At 39.4% G+C, this 23,579-nt stretch overlaps 1 protein-coding gene across 14 annotated transcripts in view; it reads right to left on the bottom strand.

Moving 5' to 3' along the window:
• Positions 1-21,914, bottom strand: part of arl13b (ADP-ribosylation factor-like 13b) — a 61,987-nt gene extending 40,073 nt beyond the window's left edge. For 3 of the 14 annotated variants that reach the window (XM_055205225.1, XM_055205220.2, XM_055205224.2), the window contains exons 1-5: positions 21,264-21,873; positions 9,151-9,221; positions 8,805-9,054; positions 5,577-5,682; positions 5,147-5,349 (exon numbers count right to left, since the gene is read on the bottom strand). In XM_055205225.1, the coding sequence (XP_055061200.1) occupies positions 5,147-5,349; positions 5,577-5,682; positions 8,805-9,054; positions 9,151-9,221; positions 21,264-21,322 (689 nt within the window). In that variant the 5' untranslated portion in view covers positions 21,323-21,873. Of the gene's footprint in view, positions 1-5,146; positions 5,350-5,576; positions 5,683-8,804; positions 9,055-9,150; positions 9,222-21,263 lie in introns of all 14 variants that reach the window. The other 11 variants (XR_008644473.2, XM_055205217.2, XM_055205223.2 and 8 more) reach the window with 10 other exon arrangements.
• Positions 21,915-23,579: the final 1,665 nt, after the last annotated feature.

The raw sequence follows: 23,579 nt of genomic DNA, 5'->3' as shown, positions 1-23,579 counted from the left end.
CCCCCATTAAACATTCATAGTGCTGGAGGAAAATGTAAGTGAACCCTTGGATTTAACAGCTTCTTGAGCCTCATTTGGCAGCAAATACTTCAAGCAAGCGCTTTCAGTAGTTCTGAATCAGACCTGCGCATCGTTCAGAAGCAATTTTTGCTCATTCTCCTTTACAAAACTGCTTTAACTCAGATACATTTGTAGGATGTCTGGTGTGAACCGCTCTCTTGAGGTCATTCCACAGGTTAAGGTCTGGGCTTGACAAGGCCACTCCAAATGGCACATTTTGTTTTTCTTAAAGGACAAGTTCGGTATTTTACACTTAAAGCCCTGTTTTCAGATTGTTTATGATGAAATAGAACGGTTTTGACTGAAATTTCGACATTTGCGGCTGCCCCGAGAATTTTTGGGTGTTTGTGTTTCAGCTCCTACCTTTACAATGGGTTTAATGGTGCACTGGAACAATCCTTTCTAAAATGCATTAAACTTTCGTTTACAAAGACGTGAAACTTATCGATTGGCCAGGGGTGCTCAATGATATGCCCACACAAAAATCGTGTCAAAAGACGCCTTCCAACAGCTGTTGTAGCATTCGTTGTTAACTTGTGGACCTATTTTTCCAAACGCCCCACACCCGTACATTCTTCCGCTTAGAGCTTGAATAATAGACACTCCAGCCCAGTTGGTGGCGCTAATCCGCCATTGCCAATTGCAAGAATAGAAACAAAGTTCCCGGCGCGGAGTAATACCGTACCTCACAGTAGTGTTGTCAAAATTATCGATATTTCGATAGATATCGATACTGAAATTATAAAACGATTCCAATACTTGTGTCCCGCGGAATCGATACTCCGAGACGAGCTGCGAGTTGTTTTTTATGTAACTCTGCAAACACCAGCTGCACGCTCTCGCTCTCTCTCTCTTTCTTTAAAACGGCGCCGCACACACAGTGCACGTGAATACAGTGCTCCGCCTCCTCTCCTCGTCTCGTTCGCTCTGGTTTAACAGTAGTACAAGAAAGCCAAGCAGTGTTGCTGTGTGGAGGTTTTTTCGGATGTGAGTCAAATAAACATGCGAACCCGAAGGACACAAGTGAAGTAAGCCAAATATGCGTTGCTACAGAGCCGCATGCTAACGGCGCTAGCAAAGCACTGAAGGACCGACACGCCGACGAGAGATTGATAATCATCCCAAACTATTAATTCTAGACTTTCCAAATTGTTGTTGATATGCGTGTGGTCACGTTTTGCCTTTAATGATCCAAGTTAATACAATCGCCTCACAGTTATCAGACTTAGGAAATTAGACAGCATTTTAGCTGACAAGAAAATACTTTTACTGTGGTAAAAAGTAAATGAACCCAGATACTGTTGTGCTTTAAGTTCACAAAAACACGTAATTTATTAACCCTCATGTCGTTCAGTGAGGTATATTTTCATATTTACACTATAATCTGTTTATCATATAAATGTTAATGTATTAACATTAACAAACAAAAAGCAATGCATTTGTTTAAGTACTTGTTTATCTTTTTTACTATGCTAATGCTCACTAGAGAAAAACTCAGATAATGCTGCTAAAATTATTCTTTTTTTTACCTTGAATGCCATTGCTCTAATTTATTTTAATATTTTGCTTAAATGTTTAATATATCTGCTGTTCATATATGTTAATTTATTAGTGTGTTATATGATTAGAATGTTGTCCTGTTTTTAATATAAAGCACAGCAATGAGATTTGAGAGTGTTTCTCCCTTTTCAGAAAAAGTATCGAAAAAGTATCGGAATCGAAACCATTGACATAGTATCGGTATCGAACCAATAATTTTGGTATCGTGACAACACTACCTCACAGCACAACTAATACAAGTCAATGGAGTTGGCAAAAACTACGATAAAACCTGTTGGAATGCGTATTTTGCAGCGATTTTTGTGTGAGCATACCAGTGAACACCCCTGACCACTCGCCGAGCCCCACGTCCCTGCAAACGAAAGTTCAATGCACTTCAGGAAGGATTGCTCCAGTGCACCACTAAACCCACTGTAAAGGTAGGAGCTGAAACACAAACACCCAAAAATTCTCAGGGCAGCCGCACATGTCGAAATTTCAGTCAAAACCGCTCTACCTCATCACAAACAATCCGAAAACAGGGCTCCAAGTGCAAAATACCGAACTTGTCCTCCAAGCCAGTCTGTAGTGGATTTACTACAATGCTTAAGGTCATTGTCCTGTTGCATCAACTAACTTCTACTGAGCTTCAACTGGTGGACAGCCACCCTGACATTATCTTTTAGGATTTTTTTTAACTTAATTATTCATTTTACCCTCGATGATGGCAAGTGGTCCAGGCCATGAGGCAGCAAAGCAAGCCCAAATCATGATGTTCCCTCCACCATACTTCACTGTTGGGATGTTGTTTTGATGTTGGTAAGCTGTGCCCATTTTGCGCCATAACATTTTTCCCAAAAAATTCAACTTTTGTTTCATCAATCCATAAAATATTTTCCCATTAGCACTGGGGTTTGCCAAGGTGCTCTTTTGCAAACTTCAGGCTCACAGCAATGTTTTTCGGGAGAGCAGCGGCTTCCTCCGTGGTGTACTGTCATAGACACCGTGCCTGTCCAAAGACTTGCGTATGGTAGACTCAGGAACAGAGCTGTGTGCCCGTTCCAATGATGTCTTCAAGCCTTTAGCTGTTATTCGTGGGTTCTTCTTTACTTCATTGAGTATTCTGCATGGTGTTTTAGGAGTCATCTTGACTGTGCGCCCACTTCTAGGAAAGGTAGCTACAGTATTTAACTGTCTCCATTTATAGACAATTTGTCTAAGTGTAGACTGATGGAGGTCTAAACATTTTGATATTGTTTTGTATCCCTTTTCAGCCTTATGGAGTGCAACATCTCTTGATCAGATATCTTTATAAGAGCATAGTTCAGAAGAGCTGATGCTTCTTAAGGACAGCAATCTTAAAATGTGTGTCTTTATATCAATCAAAGTTGCACTAAACCACACATTTAAACTCATTTTATTAATTGGACTCCAGTTTGCCAGCTTCTGACAAAAAAGCTTTCAATAAAGTAATTAGTCCATGGGCTCACTTACATTTTTCTCCAGCACTGTGAATGTTTAATGGGTGTTTCCAAAAAAGACACAAGAAACTGGAATTATTTATGTCTTGTGAGCTTATGCACATCGTGTTTTTTTATTGTTGTGACCTAGATGAGGATCAGATAAGACTCCATGGCAAATCACCGCAGAAAACCAGTTCATTCCCAGGGGCCCACACACCCCCTCCCTGCCACTGTACTTCTGTATTCTGTCTGTATTAGTGATGGGAAGATTCCCCAATTCGCTCGGTGCATCGGCATAAAAGGTTAACGATGCGATGCATCAGTTTAAAACCTGTGCATCGGATAAATATTTGCATCGCGATGCATCTTTTCTAACATATTTTGCATCGGTAAAAATTTAAGTTTTCGGATTTTTTATGTATATTTATTAGTAGATGCTCTATACTTTTATTATTACGTGACAAATATTTTAAGATTATTTATCTCCTGTTGTCATATCACAACACCACGGAAACCAAGGTAACACGGAGCTATCCTCCACTAAGTGTTACAAATCCATGGGCGTCGGAAGCAAATAAAAAGGTGGGTGGGTCCTGGTAGTAGATGACATTTTCTTTTCGAAAAAAGGTAGTGAAAACAAGAAATGGAGATTCAATTACATGGATTTGAGAAGCAGGCAAGCAGCAGCGGGAAAATCAAGGCTATAGCTAAAATGCGGAATGGAGTTTAATTTATTAGGGCATTTTTCTCGTGAAATGGATTTGAATGACGGCACACTGAAAAGTGAACAGACAAATGCACTAAATTAGAGAAAAGGTGAGTGGGTCCAATATCATTACACTGTAAAAATTCTTTGCTGCCTTAATTTTTTGTTTAATCAACTCATTGATTGAAATCAAGTGCTTCATATGTATCTTTAATGTATTGCATTGTAGGCTATGCATCAAGATACGTATCGCATCGGACTCGGTTATGGAGATGCACATCCCTAGTCTGTATAAAAGGTATGCATTGATGTCACTTTTCCACATGACCACGCCGGAGCACGCCCTGTTAAGTGGCAAACCTTCAACAAAATGGCTGCCTTTCATATCGGTTGCTGCAAAAAATGCCAGTAAAACTATTATCAGCTTTGAAATTGAATTTAGTTGGACTTGATAGCAGAGGTGGACAATACTTAGTTACATTAGTTACATTTTCCAAGCATCTGTGCTTTATAAGGTTTTTGTCTTGGGAAAATGTTTACTTCACTACATTCTAAACTAAAGCATAGAATCAAACTGTGTATTTTTAATATTTCATATTAAAATGTATTTAATACATAATTACATTAAAAGTTGTGTACTTTTATTTGAGTAAAAGTATGTTAATGTACTTAAAGGAACAGTATGTAAGAAATTTATATCAATTAATCATTAAATGGCCCTGAAATGTCACTAGACATTAAGAAATCATTTTAATTTCAAATACTTATATCACTGACAACAGCAGTCCGGCCAGGATATTGTCATTTAAAGAGTGGAGTTGCAGCCCTCAACTGATGTTTATGTTGTCGTTTGGTATATTGGCCACCAGCTGTGTGATTGCAGTACCAGTTTTAGCCACACGTTTTGTGATTGCAATACCAGTTTTGGCCACAATCCTACATACTGTTCCTTTAAATATTAAATGTAAAACAAAAACTTGTATTTATGAAATGTAATAGAGTAAAAACAATCAATTTACTTGTTTTGGTGTTTTTTGGCAGTCTGTAAAACGATAGCTCTGAATTTTTGTTAAATATGTTAGTACAGTTTATCGCACAACAGCTTTTTTACCATTTAGATGTGTTTTCCCTGTGTTTACGCTGATTTTCACACTGTACACAAATTCTGCCGCTCTGTCTTTTGCCACTCAGTGGGCGTAACCGTAGTTACTTTCGCCGAAGGTGAAATAGCACTCTTGCTATTTTCCAGAATTTAACTGTATCAATACTGTATCTCTTCTCAGTGCCAGTGTTACTGATGACTTCATTACATATTTGTGAAAGGAAGCTGTCTGACACCATTATACCAGTGACAGGGAGAGTCCCCTAGCTCACTGACCTCTCCTCTCTGATCTTTCGAACTCTCTCTGCTCTTTCCTTCTTGTCCTGTTCTTCCTGAGCCTTCTGATCTGCTGTATCTTTTTGCACTCGCTCTGAAATTGCCTCATAGTCCTTGGCAATATTGTTCAGGAGCCAGTTAAGGCCATTTTTGATGGATTTGTCCACCTTCTTACCGTAACCCAGCACTGCGGAACATGGCTCCTGCAGGTAGAGAATACAATATTTATTTTTTATTATATGATTTAAAAAAAACCTTTTCTAAAATCGACTTTTTCAGATATTTTGTTTTTTTTGGTGAGTAAAAATAAATTTGCTTGTCAAAATAAAGAAAATTTCACATATCTTCTTACTCTTTAATTACGGAATCCAGATGAAAACTGCATTTGTTATAATTTCTTGTTAATATAACCTGTACATTATTAACTCACAATCTGACAGAGGCATTTATTCTCGTTGACAAGCTTCTCCAATGATAGGCTCTCGATGATATCTGCTTCAGCCAATGCACCGTCTTGGTCCTGTTTATTAGCCAGTCTGAACGCCAATCAGAAGAAAGAGAGGTTGGTCAAAAGCTCAGGCTACTGAGTAAGCTGTCACAAAAAATTATCTAATGATCTTCAGGTAGACTTTTACCACACTTAATAAGCTAAATGTAGTCAAGGACCTCATCTGCTCCTCAGTCCCCTAGTAAAAACCTAGCAGCTTGTCTAAAACACCAACAGATATACAGATGATACATTGTACATGTATGGCATTCTGCTCCATTCCACTAGAGGCATAGGATATACGTGCGGAAGCTTTTAGCTGATTACAGCCTGACATTCATTAAACCTTTAGACGTATTGGCAAGTTCAGGGTCTTGAATCCAAAATGCTAGCAGTGAATGTAAAAGTGTAGAAGATTACCAACTGCCATTCTCAAAATAGGGGCTTCCCAAGGCTGTGTTCTGAGTCAACTTCTTACTACACTCTCTTTTACAAAAGCATACATGCAGTTTAACACAGCTCCAACTGCTTCATAAGGTTTGCAGACAGTGATTGTTCTCTCTTATCGCATACCAGTATGAACTAGGAGCCTATTATAGACTTTACCTGAACTGCACAAACTGACAGCTTGTTTAGGCAGCCATGGAAATACCTTCATTGTCTCAGGCATCAGGGGAAAATGAGAATGGGCTCCCAGGTGCTAAGATCTTTTTACAGGTGTACCATTGAAATCATTCTGTCTAGTAATATTATTGCCTGGTAGGGGAGCTGCATCACAAAATTGCGAAGACATGGGCAGAGTGATGTGGTAAGCTTTTTTATTTATTTATTTTTTTTTTTTTTTTTTAAAACCCCACACTGCAAAAAATTATGTGTTAATTTTTTACACATTGTGTGTGTCATGCCATTTAAGGCGTTATTTCATGTTACAATAAATTAAAGGGACAACACAAGTTGTGTTAAAAACAGTGGGGAGTAACGCGTTACAATTAATTCAGTTACTGTAATTCCACTACCTTTAGCGGTAACGAGCATGCAACAAAGTATTTTTTTTTAATCAAGTAACGCAGTTACAATTACGGTACTGAAATTTAAATGAGTTGGTTACTCACGTTACTCTATTTTGTGATAAATGAACACTTGCAGACAAGACATTTCTGATCTAACATCGTAGGACCGTGGTGGGCGGCACAATAAATAATAACACAGAAGGTGTGTTAGTTCAGGGACAACACATTAAACGTGTCGTCCCTATACTAACACACCTTCTGTGTTATTATGTTAGTTCAGGGACAACATATTAAATGTGTCGTCCCTATACTAACACACCTTCTGTGTTATTATTTATTTAAATTTCACTAATTGTAACTGCATTACTTGATTTTAAAAAAAATATTTCGTTACATGTTTATTACTGCTAAAAGTAGTGGAATTACAGTAACAGAATTAATTGTAACGCGTTATTCCCATCACTGTTTTTAACACAACTTGTGTTGTCCCTTTCATTTATTTTAACATGAAATAACGCATTAAATGGCATGACACACAATGTGTAAAAAATGAACACATCATTTTTTGCAGTGCAGTTACTTTAACAAAAATACTAATTTCATGTTGTCCTGGTGTACACAGATCTTAAACTGTGACATGAGAAACTAACCATGTTTTACCAATGAATGCTTAACAACACATTTGCACACATTTCCTTTTTAACTTTATAATTGAAAAGTATGTAATGGTGTTGTAAATATTTGTAAAGTAAAAGCAACTTAAGGTAGGGGTTTATTTTAGAAATAAAATTGTTGGTTACAGAAAAATGAGTAAACAGACATTACAAAGCCATGTCATTCAACTTAAGGCTATCCACTGGCCTACAGGCTTGTTCATCTGTTTCAGGTTAAATTAGGGGCCGTTCACACAGGATGTCTCATTCTTTCTGCAGTATTTTTAACAGCATGCCAAGATAAACACAGTTGAAACTTTGAAAAAGGTCAACCATTTGGTTGTGTCCTATTTATTTAATTTAGCAAAAAAGTGTCCCGAATAGCTCCTGCTTTTAGTAATTGTGGTTTGGCCAGGCTTATTGTCTATAGTAGAGGACTTCACGGAAGACCCGAGACCCGTACGGATTCAGGTCTATATTTTAAATGATCAGCCGGGTCCGGGTCGGGTCTCAATCTATTACTTCGGGTCCCGGATCTGTTTCACGTTGTGAGTAATACCCGAGTCGATCGGACTCGGAGAACAAACACACATTTAAATAAAATATTTCAAAATCAGCAACAAAAACTTAGATGAACTCTCGCATGCATTTTGACGCTCAAACTGCGTTAAAAAGTTTATATTTGGTTGCTCCAGGCAGCTAACGCACATGTGCTCTTGTAATGTTTCTCTGGCTACCAGTCAGGAGCTTCTGCAATGAGACGCATAACTTTACCTTTGACAATTGGCTCTTTTATTTAAAAGGCGGGACTTGTTCCGCCATACCGCGTGTTTTGCACTGACTTCTCTAATTTTTATAATAATATTATAAATTGACCGTCTTGCTATTATATCTAAGGTTTTCGTGCAGACTCTGCTCAAAAAACACAGAGATGATAGCAAAGTAAAGCTAACGAAAGCAGCCATGACACCGAACGAGCAATCGTTATTATAATCCAAATGGGCAAACAGTCTAAATTATTATGCAAGTTGACCCAATAAACAACACATGTAAAACTGCGTTATTCATCACCGACTGTAAAGTGGACTTTTAAAGCTGGAATAAGCATTAAACATTTCAATCGTCAAGAAAGGAATAACATGGATGGAACTTTCTTGGCATCACAGTCAGGATACGAGGGAGAATGCTAACTTCTATGGGTAAGACAAAAAAGTTTAATTTTTGCTACTTGTTTATTGACTTATTAATAACATTTAGCTAAAGAATATTTGCTGGTCGGGTCCAGCTTTTAAACAATAAACTGGTCCGTGTCAGTTCCGGGTCCAGCTTTCAAAATAACAGACGGGCCCGGGTCGGTTCAGTCTTGTACATTTACGGGTCTCTGTGGATTGATATTCTTGCATTCTGGTGATACTGAATCTTTACCATAGCATCAGTTATCACTGTGCTATATTACTCACGGCACATTTAAGTTCAACAAAAGGAAAATTCAAGCTTAGGAAACTTACACTAATACAGGTTTTCCTGCAATACGAGGGTGACGAAGGACCTCTGCTATTGTGTCTCTGGTCTCTTGGATCCTCTGAACATCGCTGGAGTCCACAACAAACACCACTCCATAAGACTCCGAGTAGTAGTTTTTCCAAATCCCACGAATACGCTTCCCACCACCTAGGTCAAAGATTGTGACCTCAAACTTTCCTTGCTTCAGATCCACCTTTGAGAAGCCCACTGTAGGTGCTACATCTAAAGGGCTTTCTATTGCAGAAATATATACACTGTATGAATGATCCTGAATGATTACTAATATTAAAAAACATAGCAATATTACACATAAGTAGATGAAAGCCATACCTCCCTGGATACCTCTGACTGTAGCTGTTTTTCCGACATTGTCCAGTCCGACCATAACAAGTGTCACCTTCCTGGAAAAACACAGACCCAAATTACGTTCATTATCTGTCACCCACAGCCGTCCTGTAGGTCAAGATGATTATTCTAATGAAAAATGGTGGCTTACTGTAAAACCTTAAAAGTGTCAAGTATTTGCACTGAGGTTGAAATCAGTTCATTAATGAATGGTGTTCTTCACTCTATAAAATAATTCATGTGATCTGTTACCACTACTTAATTTAATGCCTCGATGCAAGTTAAAAATTTGATTGCAATGATTTACTTAAACTTTTGAAGTGGCAAACATAAGAGTTGTCCTGACATTTTAATGTGGATAATAGCATATTATTTATATAAATTACAACTCAATATTGTGTGCAACTTCCACCTAAATATCTGTGCTTGTTTGGTTAAAGGTCATTTTCTTCCTTATCCCATTTTTCAAACTTTAGTTAGTGTGTAATGTTGCTGTAATGGCATAAATAATACTTGCAAAATGAAAAAGTTTAAAGTTCACTGCCAGGCAATATATTTTCTTTAACAGAATTCCCCTTTCAAAGCCTACAGCAAAAGGCCGGGTTGGACCACAGCCCTCTACTTCCCGGTTAAATGACGTCAAAGCAAGAGTGTTTGACTAAACTCTGCCCACAGGAATACGTCAGTCAGCTAAAACAACTAAGGCTAAGCTAACCTGCTGTCCAATAACAACACACTAAACAAACTAACAATCAGAACTTGTTGCGTATTTCTAAGGGTGTCACGATTTAGATTTTAAATTGAAAGCGATCGAAATTATGTCACAACCTTGAACTTCGAATTTAAAAATGGGATCGTCGATGCTGCCACGCCCCCATGTCACGTCCGGTTGACAAAGCGGGGGAAAAAAACTCTCAGAGATTTATATTTTAAACACAAGGGATGTATTGTTACAACTCCTTGAAATGCATATCATAAGCAGGATCACTATCTAGTGCTCTGACTTCGGACAGAGCACAGCTCTCTGCACGTGCACGAGAGATGCGCCAAGATGCGCCAAGATGCAGCGAGTAATATTTTTAATAAAAGGGATAGTTTGCCTCAGCTCACAGGAAACGCATAAAACAGTCTGTTCTCTTCTGCTTACGTGCATTTGAAGAGTCCCCTTGGCCTTTCAACAAGTCTAAATAAGTGAATTTCCTAACATTCACAATAATTTAAATTATAATTTGTTACATTTATAGCACTTTTCTGCAGCACTCAAAGCGCTTTACATATGAAAGGGGGATTCTCCTCAACCACCACCAGCATCCACCTGGAATATGCGACGGCAGCCATATTGCGCCAGAACGCCCACCACACACCAGCTTATTAGTGGAGAGGAGACAGAGTGATATAGCCAATTAGTATGAGGGGTTGATTAGTTGACCAACGGGCAAGTTTAGCCAGGATGCCGGGGCACACCCCTACTCTTTTTCGAAAGACATCCTGGGATTTTTAATGACCACAGTGAGTCAGGACCTCGGATTAACGTCTTTAGGGCTGCACGATAATGAGAAAATATGCGATAGTTCTGTTGGTGGGTGCGATGGCGATATGCCTTGCGATATGTCTTACTTAGAGAAATTATATTTTTATTTGCTTTTATTTTAGCATTTAGATATGTAATGAAATAAAGAGGTAATGCATATTCTAAAGATGTAATTAAACTATGCTATACATGTGACAAAAAACTAGTAATGTGTGACCATAACGCAGTACTTTTATTTATTGAATATTTGTATTAATTTCATAAATTCAACCACTCCAAACAACTCTCTTTCCTTTCTCTTTGACATGAACAAAGCTGAATGAACTTGTGAATATGACCCCCTTTTAAGGGATTTATTAACATTGTGAGAGGTGTAGAAAGACTAACTTTATACAATAAAATGTATAGTATATTAATGATAAACAATGCAGGTCTATGGATTATAAATAGGTCTAAAGATTAAAAAGTTGATAGGTTTGTGTAGAAGCAGTAAAAGTGCCTCTCTTTCTATTCCTCTGTTGCAGATTAAAAGAGCTTAATCCGTCATTATTTTAGATTCAAAAGTATACCCTATATAAAGTATATAGATTCAGCTTACATAATGACTGTTTGACAGTTTGAGCTGCTCGTTCAGTACAATGGGCTTGGCATTAACATTGGTTATTTGCTACCATCTTTGTAGCAAACATTTTAGATATAAAAAGACGGTTCATTGATAATAATACTATAAACATGGGAGAAAGAAAGTGCAGCGCGTGGCCTTGACTTTATATAAACAAGAGTCAGTTTTCATCGCCATAGAAACCGGAGGCACGCTTGAGACTGCACATGCGCTGTAGCGCGTTAGCGCTAACTGACTCTTCACGGCTGTTCTCTGATCGACTTGGGTTTAAACAGACCCGGAACCTGAAGTAATTAAAATGGGACCGACTCGGACCCGACTGACCTTTCAAAATATAGACTCGTGTCCTTCCATGAAGACCTCTAATGGATACAACACGATCAAGTTCAAAAACATGGAAGGATACAATGTGACACTGAGCTTTGCGTTGCACCTAATTCATCGAGAAACAGAAAGCACGCGAACGCACAGCGAACTCATCAGAAAAGACACGACGTGCTCGCACGCATAATGTCATTATCACGGACAAAAAATGACAATATTTTATGCTAAATATACGTGGGCAGTTGTTAATATACTTGAGAGAGCCGCCCAAGTAAAGTAAGTGTGGGGGAACCACCTTCTGATCGGTGTAATTTGGATGATCTAAGCATGCAACACACAAATAATAGACACGTAAAATAAATGCATTTTACCGCAGCTCCCTGCGATATGCATATCGCATACACAGTTATCGCGATGGCGATACATTTTCGATATATCGTGCAGCCCTAAACGTCTCATCCGAAGGACGGTGCTTTTTGACAGTATAGTGTCCCCCTTCACTATACTGGGGTGTTAGGACCCACACAGACCACAGGGTGAACACCCCCTGCTGGTCTCACTAACACCTCTTTTTACCCCTGTTTTTCTCAGGTGGTCTCCCATCCAAGTACTGACCAGGCTCAGCCCTGCTTAGCTTCAGTGGGCAAGCTGTTTTGGGCTACAGGGTGATATGGCTGCAATGCTTTTTGTGTATGTTCTACTGGGTGCGGTTGAAACCTCTCTCCGGGGCCAGTCACACCAAAAGCGCTTTAAAGGACAAGTTTGGTATTTTACACTTAAAGCCCTGTTTTCAGATTGTTTATGATGAAATAGAACGGTTTTGACTGAAATTTGGACATATGCGGCTGCCCCGAGAATTTTTGGGTGTTTGTGTTTCAGCTCCCACCTTTACAATGGGTTTAAAGGTGCACTGGAACAATCCTTCCTAAAATGCATTAAACTTTCGTTTACAAAGACGTGAAACTCACCGATTGGTCGGGGGTGTTCACTGGTGTGCTCGCGCAAAAATCTAGTCAAGATATTCATTCCAACAGGTTTTATCGTAGTTTTTGTCAACTCCATTGACTTGCATTAGATGTGCTGTGAGGTACGGTATTACTCCACGCCGGGAACTTTGTTTCTATTCTTGCAATTGGATTAGCACCACCACCTGTGCTGGAGTGTCTATTATTCAAGCTCTAAGCGGAAGAATGTACGGGTCTGAGGCGTTTGGAAAAATAGGTCCACAAGTTGACAACGAATGCTAAAACAGCTGTTGGAAAGCATCTTTTGCAGCGATTTTTGTGTGAGCATATCAGTGAACACCCCTGACCACTCGGTGAGTTTCAAGTCTTTGTAAACGAAAGTTTAATGCATTTTAGGAAGGATTGTTCTAGTGCACTATTAAACCCATTGTAGAGATGTGAGGTGAAACACAAACATCCGAAAATTCTCAGGGCAGCCACATATGTCGAAATTTCAGTCAAAACCGTTCTACTTCACCATAAACAATCTGAAAACAGGGCTATAAGTGTAAAATACCGAACTTGTCCTTTAAACGCTTGCAAACGCAAGGCGCGACGCACTGCCTTTTTAAAAAAAAGAGCAGTGCGACGCGGCTTTTCATATTGCTAAGCAACCACCGAGTCAGCTGTCTTGTCAATCAAATATTGAAGCGTGAGTGGTCTTTTGCTGTTAACTGTCATATTAGCAGAAACTTTAAAAAGAGAACACTTGCTCTGACCTTGTTTGAGGGTGAGAGGTGCACAAACACGCAGGAGAGAGTGAGCGAGTGGAGTCTGGTTCTTCAAAGCAACTGTAAACTTCCCTCACCACACCGTAAGGCCCGCCTTTCCCCTCATTCGATTGGACAACGGAAAGACGCGAATGACGTCGGGCGCATCTCCGCTCTCAGCGCTCCTTCAAAAACGCATGCGTGGCAGGCGGCAAAAAACCGCAAGGCGCTCGGCGCGCATAAACAGTGCGCAAACGCGCCCTGCCCATAGAATATAATTCAAAAAAGGCACCTGCAACTGCCATAAACACTTTTGGTGGGACTGGCCCCTCCCTCTGACAGGCACAATCGCTGTCTTTGCTGTTTGGGTCTTGGCCACTCCAAAGCGGCGTTTGTAGAGGGCTTGTGTTCTCTTTCTGAGGACATGTCCATGGCAACGTTGCGATCGCGTGTCTCATTCTTCTACAAGCAGTGCAAGACTTGCTCTGCTACCTCCTCAACTGTGCCCTTTGCTGCTTCAGCACATAGGGATGTTGTTGTAGGCAATGAGGGTGATTTGAGATCTACAGTAAGTGTTTCCTATCGGATAAAATCCCACAGGACGCTCATTGCTCAGCACGCTCGTTGCAGCCTGTTGAGTTTCCAGAAGTGATGGTGACATTTCTGTTAACTTTGGAGCCTGTGCATGTGAGACCATTTCAGCGTTGGCTTTGCGACCGAGTCCCACAGTGAGCATGGCACCATGGCTCCTGTTCCTCCAGTGTGTCACCACCTTTTCAGTCCATGGTCAGACCTCAGCTTTCTAAGGGCCAGGGTGCCCTTGGGCCAGGTCTGCCGATGCATTGTGGTGACCACCGACGCTTTGAACATGAGCTGGGGTGCTGTGTGCAACGGGCAGGCAATTTCGGGGTCCTGGTTGGCCCCCCCGTCGACGATGGCACATTAACTGCCTCAACCTATTTGCAGTGTTAATTGCCTTGAGAAGGTTCCTTTCCTCTAGTTCAGGACAGGCATGTTTAAGTTCGTTCTTACAACATGGCTACGGTGGCGTACATCAACTGTCAAGGAGTTCTACGTTCCCATTGTAGAGCAAAAAGAATAGGGCTTCGCACCATTCGGTGCAGGTCATTCTTGCCTGCTCCCCGGTGCTTGGGCCCTAATGATAAATATAACTAATCATCACACAGGTGGCCACAGGATAACTGGTAATTGAGAGTGGTATTTAAGAGAGAGCTTGTGAGGAGGATAAGTTATTGATCGCAGCATCAGAGGATGTGTTTTTGCCTTCTGAAGCTGATGACTCTGCAGCCCCTCCCCCAACTGGTGGGTCGGCACTGTCTGAGGACACAGAGATGGTGGCCCTGCTTTCATGGGCAGCTAAGAGCATTTGGCTGGAGTGGAACCCTCCGCCCTCCCCAGAACGCTCGAGGCTCAATGATTGGTTTCTGGGGTCGGGTTTTGACATTCAGGCATGCCAGCCAGCAGTGCCTTTCTTTCTGGAAGTGCACGATGAGCTGACAAAATCTTGGAAGTCGCTTGTTACAGCGCGAACCAATTTTGTCAGCTTGTCCATCCTCACCAGTCAAGGGCTATGTTCAGATCCCTTCAGTCGAGCGTACTATTGCTGTGCATTTATGCCCGCAGGGTGCTGTCTCCTAGGGACATTAACCTAAGCTTCCCTCTAAGGTGTGTAGGTTTTCGGCATCTTTGGTGTTGAAATCTTATACTGCTGCTAGGCAGGCATTCTCCGCTCCCCTCCACCGGGGCCCCATCTTGAAAAACATTCTCAGCCTGCTCCCCACCAAACTGCACACCCTGCGGAGACTTCACCTGCCCCTGCTGCACCGGCTCCTCCTAAACCAGAGCCACAGCGGAGGTTGTCTTGCAGGAGAACGCCCCGCCAGGCCACTAAGAACCCCCCATGGGCTTCCAAGTGGCCCTAGGGAGATGGACCCAGAGGAGACTAGACTGCCATTGTTGGCCTCCTTGACCCAGGGCAGGGTGAGGGCACTACATCTGGCCTGCACTTCGATACGGGCTACCAAAATGTCAATAAAAGAGCAGTTTCCTTTTTCTCTTGACCATTCTTTCAGTGTTCAGACACACAAAGTTTCGTCGTACGGGCAGTGGTGCTTCGTGCGGAGATCAACGTCCTTCTTTGGAAGGGTGCGATCGAGTCTGTGCCCGCGACCAAAATGAAGAGTGGATTTTACAGCCCATACTTCATTGTTCCCAAGAAGAGAGGGGGTTTGTCACCGATCCTCAACTTGTGTGTTCTGAATCAAGCTCTTCACAGACTTGCATTCAGGATGCTGACACAGAAACACATGCTCACATGTGTTCAGTCTCAGAATTGGTTTGTGGAAATAGACCTGAAAACGGCGTATTTCCATGTATCCATTCTTCCTCGACAAAGACCTTCCCTGCGGTTTGCTTTTGAGGGATGGGCTTACCAGTACAAGGTCCTCCCCTTTGGTCTGTCACCTCGTGTGTTCACAAAGGTGGCCGAGGCCGCCCTCTCCCCTTTAATGGAGAGCTGCACTCGGATTCTCAACTCTCTCAACGACTGGCTAATTCTAGCTCACACAGGGACTTGGTGCTTCAGCACAATCACCGCTAGGGTTTTGGGTCAACCGAGAGAAGAGCAAGCTCTCCCCAGTGCATAGCATTTCTTTTCTCTGGATGGAATTGGATTCGTCGCTATGACGGCATGCATGTCCAAGCCATGCACAGCTGTCTTTGTCTTTTTGAGGGCCAGTTGTCAGCTCAGCTGAAACTCTTTCAGAGGCTCCTGGGTCATATGGCATCCTCGACCGCAGTTGTTGGGCTGTTGCATGTGAGACCATTTCAGCATTGGCTTTGCGACCGAGTCCCACAGTGAGCATGGCACCATGGCTCCTGTTCCTCCAGTGTGTCACCACCTTTTCAGTCCATGGTCAGACCTCAGCTTCCTAAGGGCCGGGGTGCCCTTGGGCCAGGTCTGCCGACGCGTTGTGGTGACCATCGACACTTCGAACATGAGCTGGGGTGCTGTGTGCAACGGGCAGGCAATTTCGACGATGGCACATTAACTGCCTCAACCTATTTGCAGTGTTAATTGCCTTGAGAAGGTTCCTTCCTCTAGTTCAGGACAGGCATGTGTAAGTTCGTTCTTACAACATGGCAACGGTGGCGTACATCAACTGTCAAGAAGTTCTACGTTCCCACCATAGAGCAAAAAGAATAGGGCTTCGCACCATTCGGTGCAGGCCATTCTTGCCTGCTCCCCGGTGCTCGGGCCCTAATAATAAATTAGAGCAAAAACAATAGGGCTGCGCACCTTTCAGAGCAGGCCATTCTGGCCTGCTCCTCAGTGCTTGGGCCCTAATGATAAATATAACTAATCATCACACAGGTGGCCACAGGATAACTGGTAATTGAGAGTGCTATTTAAGAGAGAAAATCCACTCCCATGTAATGGTAACATTATAGCACCACATGGTAAAGAAATGTCTCAAGACATGAGAAATAAAATAATTTATTTGCAAAAAATGGCCAAGGTTTCAAGATAATTAGTTAAGCCATGCTTATTAGTTTGAATACTGTCACGAAAGGAATCCAAAAATTAAAAAAGGATGGACTTGTGGGAAGCTCTCTGTGATGTCCAGGGCATCCACAGAAGTTAACACCTCGTCAAGAGCGTTTTGTGATGAGAGATGTTTAAAAAATCATCATGCAAGTTCAGCACAGTTGGCACATTAGAAAGTTAAGTTAAGCTGGGGTGTTTCCCGTGGCACCATACGATGTACGTACAGTGCAAAGGAGAGGCATGCATGGCTGTCATACAAAGGGGAAGCCACTGGTAAAGACAATGCACAAAAATCCTTTTGCTAGAGCTCATATTGAGAAAGTTAAAGACTATTGGGTGTCTAACTCTCTATACTTTGGAGTAATAAGATAAAGATTAATCTTTGTGGTTCTGAGTTGTTCCAAACTGTATGATGTGGCAAGGGTGAGGAGTACAATGAAAAATGCATGGTACCAACAGTAAAGCATGGTGGTGGCAGTGTTGTTCTGTGGGCTTACATGAGTGCTGCAGGCAGGGGCGGATTAACCATATGGGCAAACTGGGCGTGTGCCCAGGGGCACCAAGGTCTTAGGGGCACCAACTGAACCCAGCAATAAAAAATCTTTTATAACATTATGAAAGTACTTGTTCTTTAAGACGCAAGTCGCACATACACGCTTAGCATGACACGCACAACAACTATCTGAAAAATGATTGGCATGACAACTGAAAGCTCCTAAAGCAATGAGATGTCGGAGAAGCGGAAGCAGTTTCGTTTTGTGACACATTTCACACATTCATTCATACATTTAGATGTGAAGCACTGACCATAACCATGCTACACTTGCTACTTTGGCGGGTTGAACCTCATACAGTATGCGGCCATTCATTTGGTGTGTTTTACTTCATGCCGAACTGCGCGATCCGATCGGTGTAAATCAAATTACCATACATACATACATACATACATACATATATATATATATGTATGAATTTAATTCTCATACATATTTGTTTGTTTGTTCATAAAATCATTTTCACACATTGTTGTGATCATTTAAATTTAATTCTTCATAAGAATTTAATTTAAATGATCAAATAAACAAAATAAAAAAATAAAAATGCTATCAATATAAACTGACTATACCAAAACACGCCTTAAAAAGTAGCCAATCCTAAAGGTTATATTAGTACTGGATCATATATCTGTAGTGGCTGCAAAAAATCAATTCCTTACAGATCCTTAAGAATAGCATCCTATCCTCCACTTCCTCCACTTTGGAAATTTGCTGTTTTGGAAATTTAAAGGTGCAGTGTGTAAATTTTAGCGGCATCTAGTGGTGAGGTTGTGAATTACAACCATCAGCTCAGTCCACTGCTCACGTCTTGCTTTTGAAACACATGGAGAAGCTACGGTAGCCGCCACTGGACAAACATGTCATCGTTAGAGAGAACTTAGTAAAAAAGTTTGTTTGTTAAGGGCTTCTGTAGAAGCATGGCTGCACAAAATGGCGGCTTCCATGTAAGGGGACCCTCTGTGTATGTAGATAAAACGTCTCATTCCAAGGCAATAAACACATAACGGTTCATTATGAAAGGTCTTTATACACCCCTGATAATTTAGTTTTATATATTATTTTGCATTTCTGTCAAGAGATCCTTCTTAAAATTACACACTGCACCTTTAAGTTACTATGGAGATTTACTCTTTGCAGCTAGCCTGCTCCAGAGCAGGCTAACAACCAGGCTAAGATGAATTCTAGTTATTATTAATTCAATTCAAAGAACTTTATTAATTTATTTTAACTTTATTTTTAACTTTATCCCTTTATTAATAGCTTTCGTGTTACAATTATAAAAAAGAAATAAAAAAGAAATAAAAATATAAATATATGCCCATCAATTATTTAAAAATTAATAAACTATATACAATATAATCAATATAAAAAAGGGTAATTTACTTCAATAGTGAATTGGTTTCAATTAGGTACGTAACAAGGTCAATATAAAGACGAGCATTAAGGCATGAGAAATATCTGACTTGAGAGGTACAGATTCTCAGGTGATGTAAGAAATGTCAGTCTAGCACTGAAATCACTTGCTGACATAATTATCACATTCAATGGCCACAGAAGATTAATTAAGGAGGATTTCCACAAGACTGCAAGTAACACGAACAGATTACTACATAAAGTATTACATTAGCGCAGTCACAATAGAACAGTCATTTTGTGTTACAGCTTACTCTATTGTCATTAGATGGAGTGGATTGCACCCACCCCGTGCCAGATAAATTAGACTTTTTAAATGTTAAAAAATCAGTAAAGACAATAAAATATGTCAGCAGACATTACCTAATGTGTAGGTTTTTTTCTGCAATCAAGTCACCAGCGTGCAAAATGTTCTTAATCTTGACTTACGCTCCATCACATACATCAAAGTACTCCACTGCATGGCTGGCCAGTAAAGGCCTTAGAGATGAAAAACTAATGACATGGCCCCCTTCTTCACCTGACTTAAACCCTATTGAGACCTTTTGATCCCTTCTTAAGGACATTTACAGTGAAGGCTGGGAGGCTGTGGTTGCGTCTGCACAAAATGTTGGTTCAGATCAGATCAAGAAACTGACTGAATCCGTGAATGGAAAACTTGTGACTGTTATCGAAAAGAAGGGTGGCTATATTGGTCACTGAGTTTATATATTTTTTTATTTTTTGTAAATTTAGAGTTTGTTTATTATTCTCACTTTAACAGATGAAAAAAAACCAAGTGAGATGGTAAAATCTTTGTTTTTCATTTAGTTGCCTAATAATTCTGCACACTAATAGTTGCCTAATAATGGTGTACATAGAAATATTCTCTTAAGAAAGCCAACTTTTTACTTTTACTACTTAAATGTTCAGGTTTGAGGGTTTGTTTACATTTTGAATTGACCAAGAGCACTGTAGTTGTACAATAACAAAAGTAATCCTCAAAAATACAACTTGGCTAATAATTCTGCACTCCCTGTATACTACTCATTGTTTTACGGAATGTCAATAAATAAAACTGTTTGTAACTTCAAGTAGCTAACAGCTAATGTTGTATTTTTGGAAACTTTAGTTTGGGGCGGGGTTGAAATATAGCTTTATGAACTGAAGGATCTCATAGTGAGTTCTTGAGACACCAGCATGTTCTTAGTAGTGGCATTTTTATTGTTGCCTTTTCCTAATATTTTCCTTACTTAATATAAAAATAAATCAATTATTTCTGTTTAGTTCTACCAAATATAAATTGTTATAGGAAATAAATAGCTTTTTTAAGATTAATGCACACTTTTTTGTCTTAAGATCTGTTTTTTCATACCTATATTGTATAAGAACTACAACTTGCTTAATTTTTCAAGTAGGTTTCCCTTTAATTAAGATTACCCTGCACACTAATGAATCAACCTGTCTGAAATTGATACAGTTAGCTGGTAAGATATGGGAAATTGTAGTTCTTTAAAACCTGAATGTTTTTTTTACTGAAATGTTACTGATATAATAATGTAGTGACATGCATAATAATTTGGAACACAGTGTAGATAAGAGTGCATAGATGAAGTAGATACAGATGAAATAAACTAAATAGATAAAATGTAGATGCACATAGTAGCAGTTAAGTGTTTGCAGTTTCAGGACAAATTTTTATGAGTTTTATCTATTTTTGCATCAGTGATTCTGTGATTGATCGCGTGGTCTGTTTTAGAATGCTGTGAACGAGCATTTATCCTAGCTAGCTACACCTAGCTTGACATAGCTACACGTTCTCATCCTGGCCCAGCAATCGTGCAACGGACTAAGCCAGGATGGGCTGATTAAACTAGGTCAAGCTAAGGTCTTTTCTGTTATCCTGACTTTCTTAATTCTACTTTTGTGCAATACCCCCCTGATCTCTTACAAAGTTCCTTCTCAAAAATACAATTTTCAACTTTTTGCTAAAAAAATAAAGACAATATCCATATAAGCAGTTTATAAGCAGAGGGAAAAAATAAAGAAAGGATGAAAGTTTTTTTCCCGTTTTGTTTGTTTGTTTATTGTTTGTTTGAAAGCATGGGGTCTGCTCTTATATTTTATATATTTGTATGTTTATTTTGTATATATTTTTAGAATATTTTTTCCTGGAAAGCATTTTGTGAAAATCACAAAAAATGCTGTCAGGCAACTTTTCAATAAATGGCTGGTAGCGAATGATTTAATAATGCATTTCAAGTGTGACTAACGTTTCTAAATACTTCTGGGGGTCACTTTCATACGTAAGATAATATATTACATAAAACAAAAACAATTCTATAATGATAAGCCCACAGACAGTCAATATGAAAGTTGGAGTCACTCACCTTGCAGGTTCTCTCCATCGTTTCAACCAGTTGCAGCAGTTCGCCATCAGATTGAACATTTCACCCCAAATTATTAAAAGTGGGGTTATAATTTCATGACAGCCGTTTTGGCTTTTTAATCAAAAGGTTATCTGCCTATCTGTACAACGTGTAAACATTTGAGTACAGACATTGTTTTAGGTTTTGCTAAGAGCCAATGAGGGAAACAAACTAAAGATTAAAAGCATTGCAATTAATTACTGATGTGTCATTTAAAACTTTAAACGTCCCTTAAAGATCAATTTAGCTCCCTATGCGAATCAATGCAGCTTCACTAAAATCTAACTAGCTAACGGTTTAGCTAACGTTACTACATACGACCCACAAACTATTCAATCACGTATTGTCATCATAACTAGAAATGGATAAAGAAAACTATATATAACTATTTCAAAACGTATAATGTACGGTGCTGTTCTCTATATTAATCCCATTTTGCAGAATCGCTATTTGGCTAACGTTACTGGGTAGCTCGCTAGCACTACGCTTTGTTTACCCAGCTGAATCTGGCTGCTATGGCTGCAGCCTGGTTTGCGCGATGGTCTGTGTTGCCATGTGTTCCGGAAATTATGCATCCCTTAAACTACAAAAAGGAACCACCCATCCTTTGAAATTCAGATACAAATATTTAACGCTGATTTTGACACAACAAAAATTAACTCGATTGTTCATCTAAATTGAAAAAAAGTAAATTATTTTGTATAACATTGTATTTTAAAAATGTAACAAAGCATTTAATATTGTCCCATTTTGCCTTTTATTCATAGCTAATTTTCTAAAATTGACTGAGAAAGCGCTGGTTTGTTTCCTGAAAAAATATTGCATTTATGATACCTTAAAATTGTGTACAAGTGTGGGGCAAAACAATTAAGCAAGCATGTCACGTGAGAAGGAAATTACTCCCCATGCTAAGGAGGTTCGGGTGAAGTTTAAAACATTGCGGGCACAGTACAAAGTGTTAAAGTGCAACAGTGCTGAGAAATGATAGATTGTGTGTTGTATGTCCCTTTATGCAACCCAACACGAGAGATCACTCAGATCACGATGGTATACAGTCAGTGAGTTAACTTGTTTGCTATCTGTGCTGCATAACATTTACAGTGGCAAGAAGTATTTGAACCCCTAGGAATGAACTGGTTTTCTACACTAACACTGAACTGTAAATGCAATGATATTACAGCTGACTCTTTGACATTTTATTTGACTTTATTAATCACTATCAATCTAACAATTTAAGAAAATCAACTTATATATTAAATTTGATAACTTTTGTAATAATAATAATAATGAATACAATATAGACATGTGTTTATAGGTCTATCAAATGTTGAATATAAATGATAATCTTCACTACCCAAATTTAAGAACAATAGCCACAGCAGTAAAATTTGTATCTTAAATTAAGATGTATCTAAATCCATATAATTGCAGTGTTTTGATGACAAAATTCTTCATGGTGTCTGCATGTCTGAAGGAACACAATATAATTATGTGATGGTATGCTCTTGGCATTTTGTTGTAATGAGTTAAAACTCATGCACTTTTTTGCCCGTGAAATATGAAGGAAATACCAAAATATGAAGGAAACAACAGAAAAAGGTTGATGAGGATTTCTGGATCCCAAAATGCTTTGCATGAGGTTTGCATAGTTTTATTCTGTAAAAACAAAGACTTGTTAATGTTTAATGTTACTTTAACTTTGAACAAACTGTTCCCAGTAAATAACATTTAAATCTACACAAGTTATTGGCAAACAGCTGCATAACTACAGCTATTTTTTTAACAGTGTGATAATAAACCAGTAGTTTAAAATTTCTCATACTCCCAGGGTTTAACATGATGACTGGTGGCTCTATAACACACACATAATTTTTGCCACCAAAAATGTTTTGAGTAACATGTCATGTAATAATTATTGGTCAAGAATATGTGTAACATATAATATATCATTTTATACAATCATTCCTTGTACTACTGTAAATTCAGAAATGCAGATGCTGTCCACCCACCATGCTCTCAGTGATCCAATTTTTTTCTTTTAAGAACAGTTCATCTGCAGGAGTAAAGATGTGCTGCTGATAGATGCCAGTACTCTCCTCACTGTCAGTCAACACCTTTGGCAGCTAACATTATGAGATTAGACACTTCTTGCATATGATTATGCTTAAATGCTTAAATCAACTACACTTCTTATGAACAATATATTTATGTTTTATTTTCACCTGTTACGTTCTTGTCCATTCAAGTTTCTGCTTTTGAAATGAACCCCCAAATAAA

This window comes from Misgurnus anguillicaudatus, chromosome 3 (genome assembly GCF_027580225.2).
Source record: "Misgurnus anguillicaudatus chromosome 3, ASM2758022v2, whole genome shotgun sequence".
NCBI lineage: Eukaryota > Metazoa > Chordata > Actinopteri > Cypriniformes > Cobitidae > Misgurnus > Misgurnus anguillicaudatus.
This window is presented reverse-complemented; position numbering and strand designations above follow the sequence as displayed.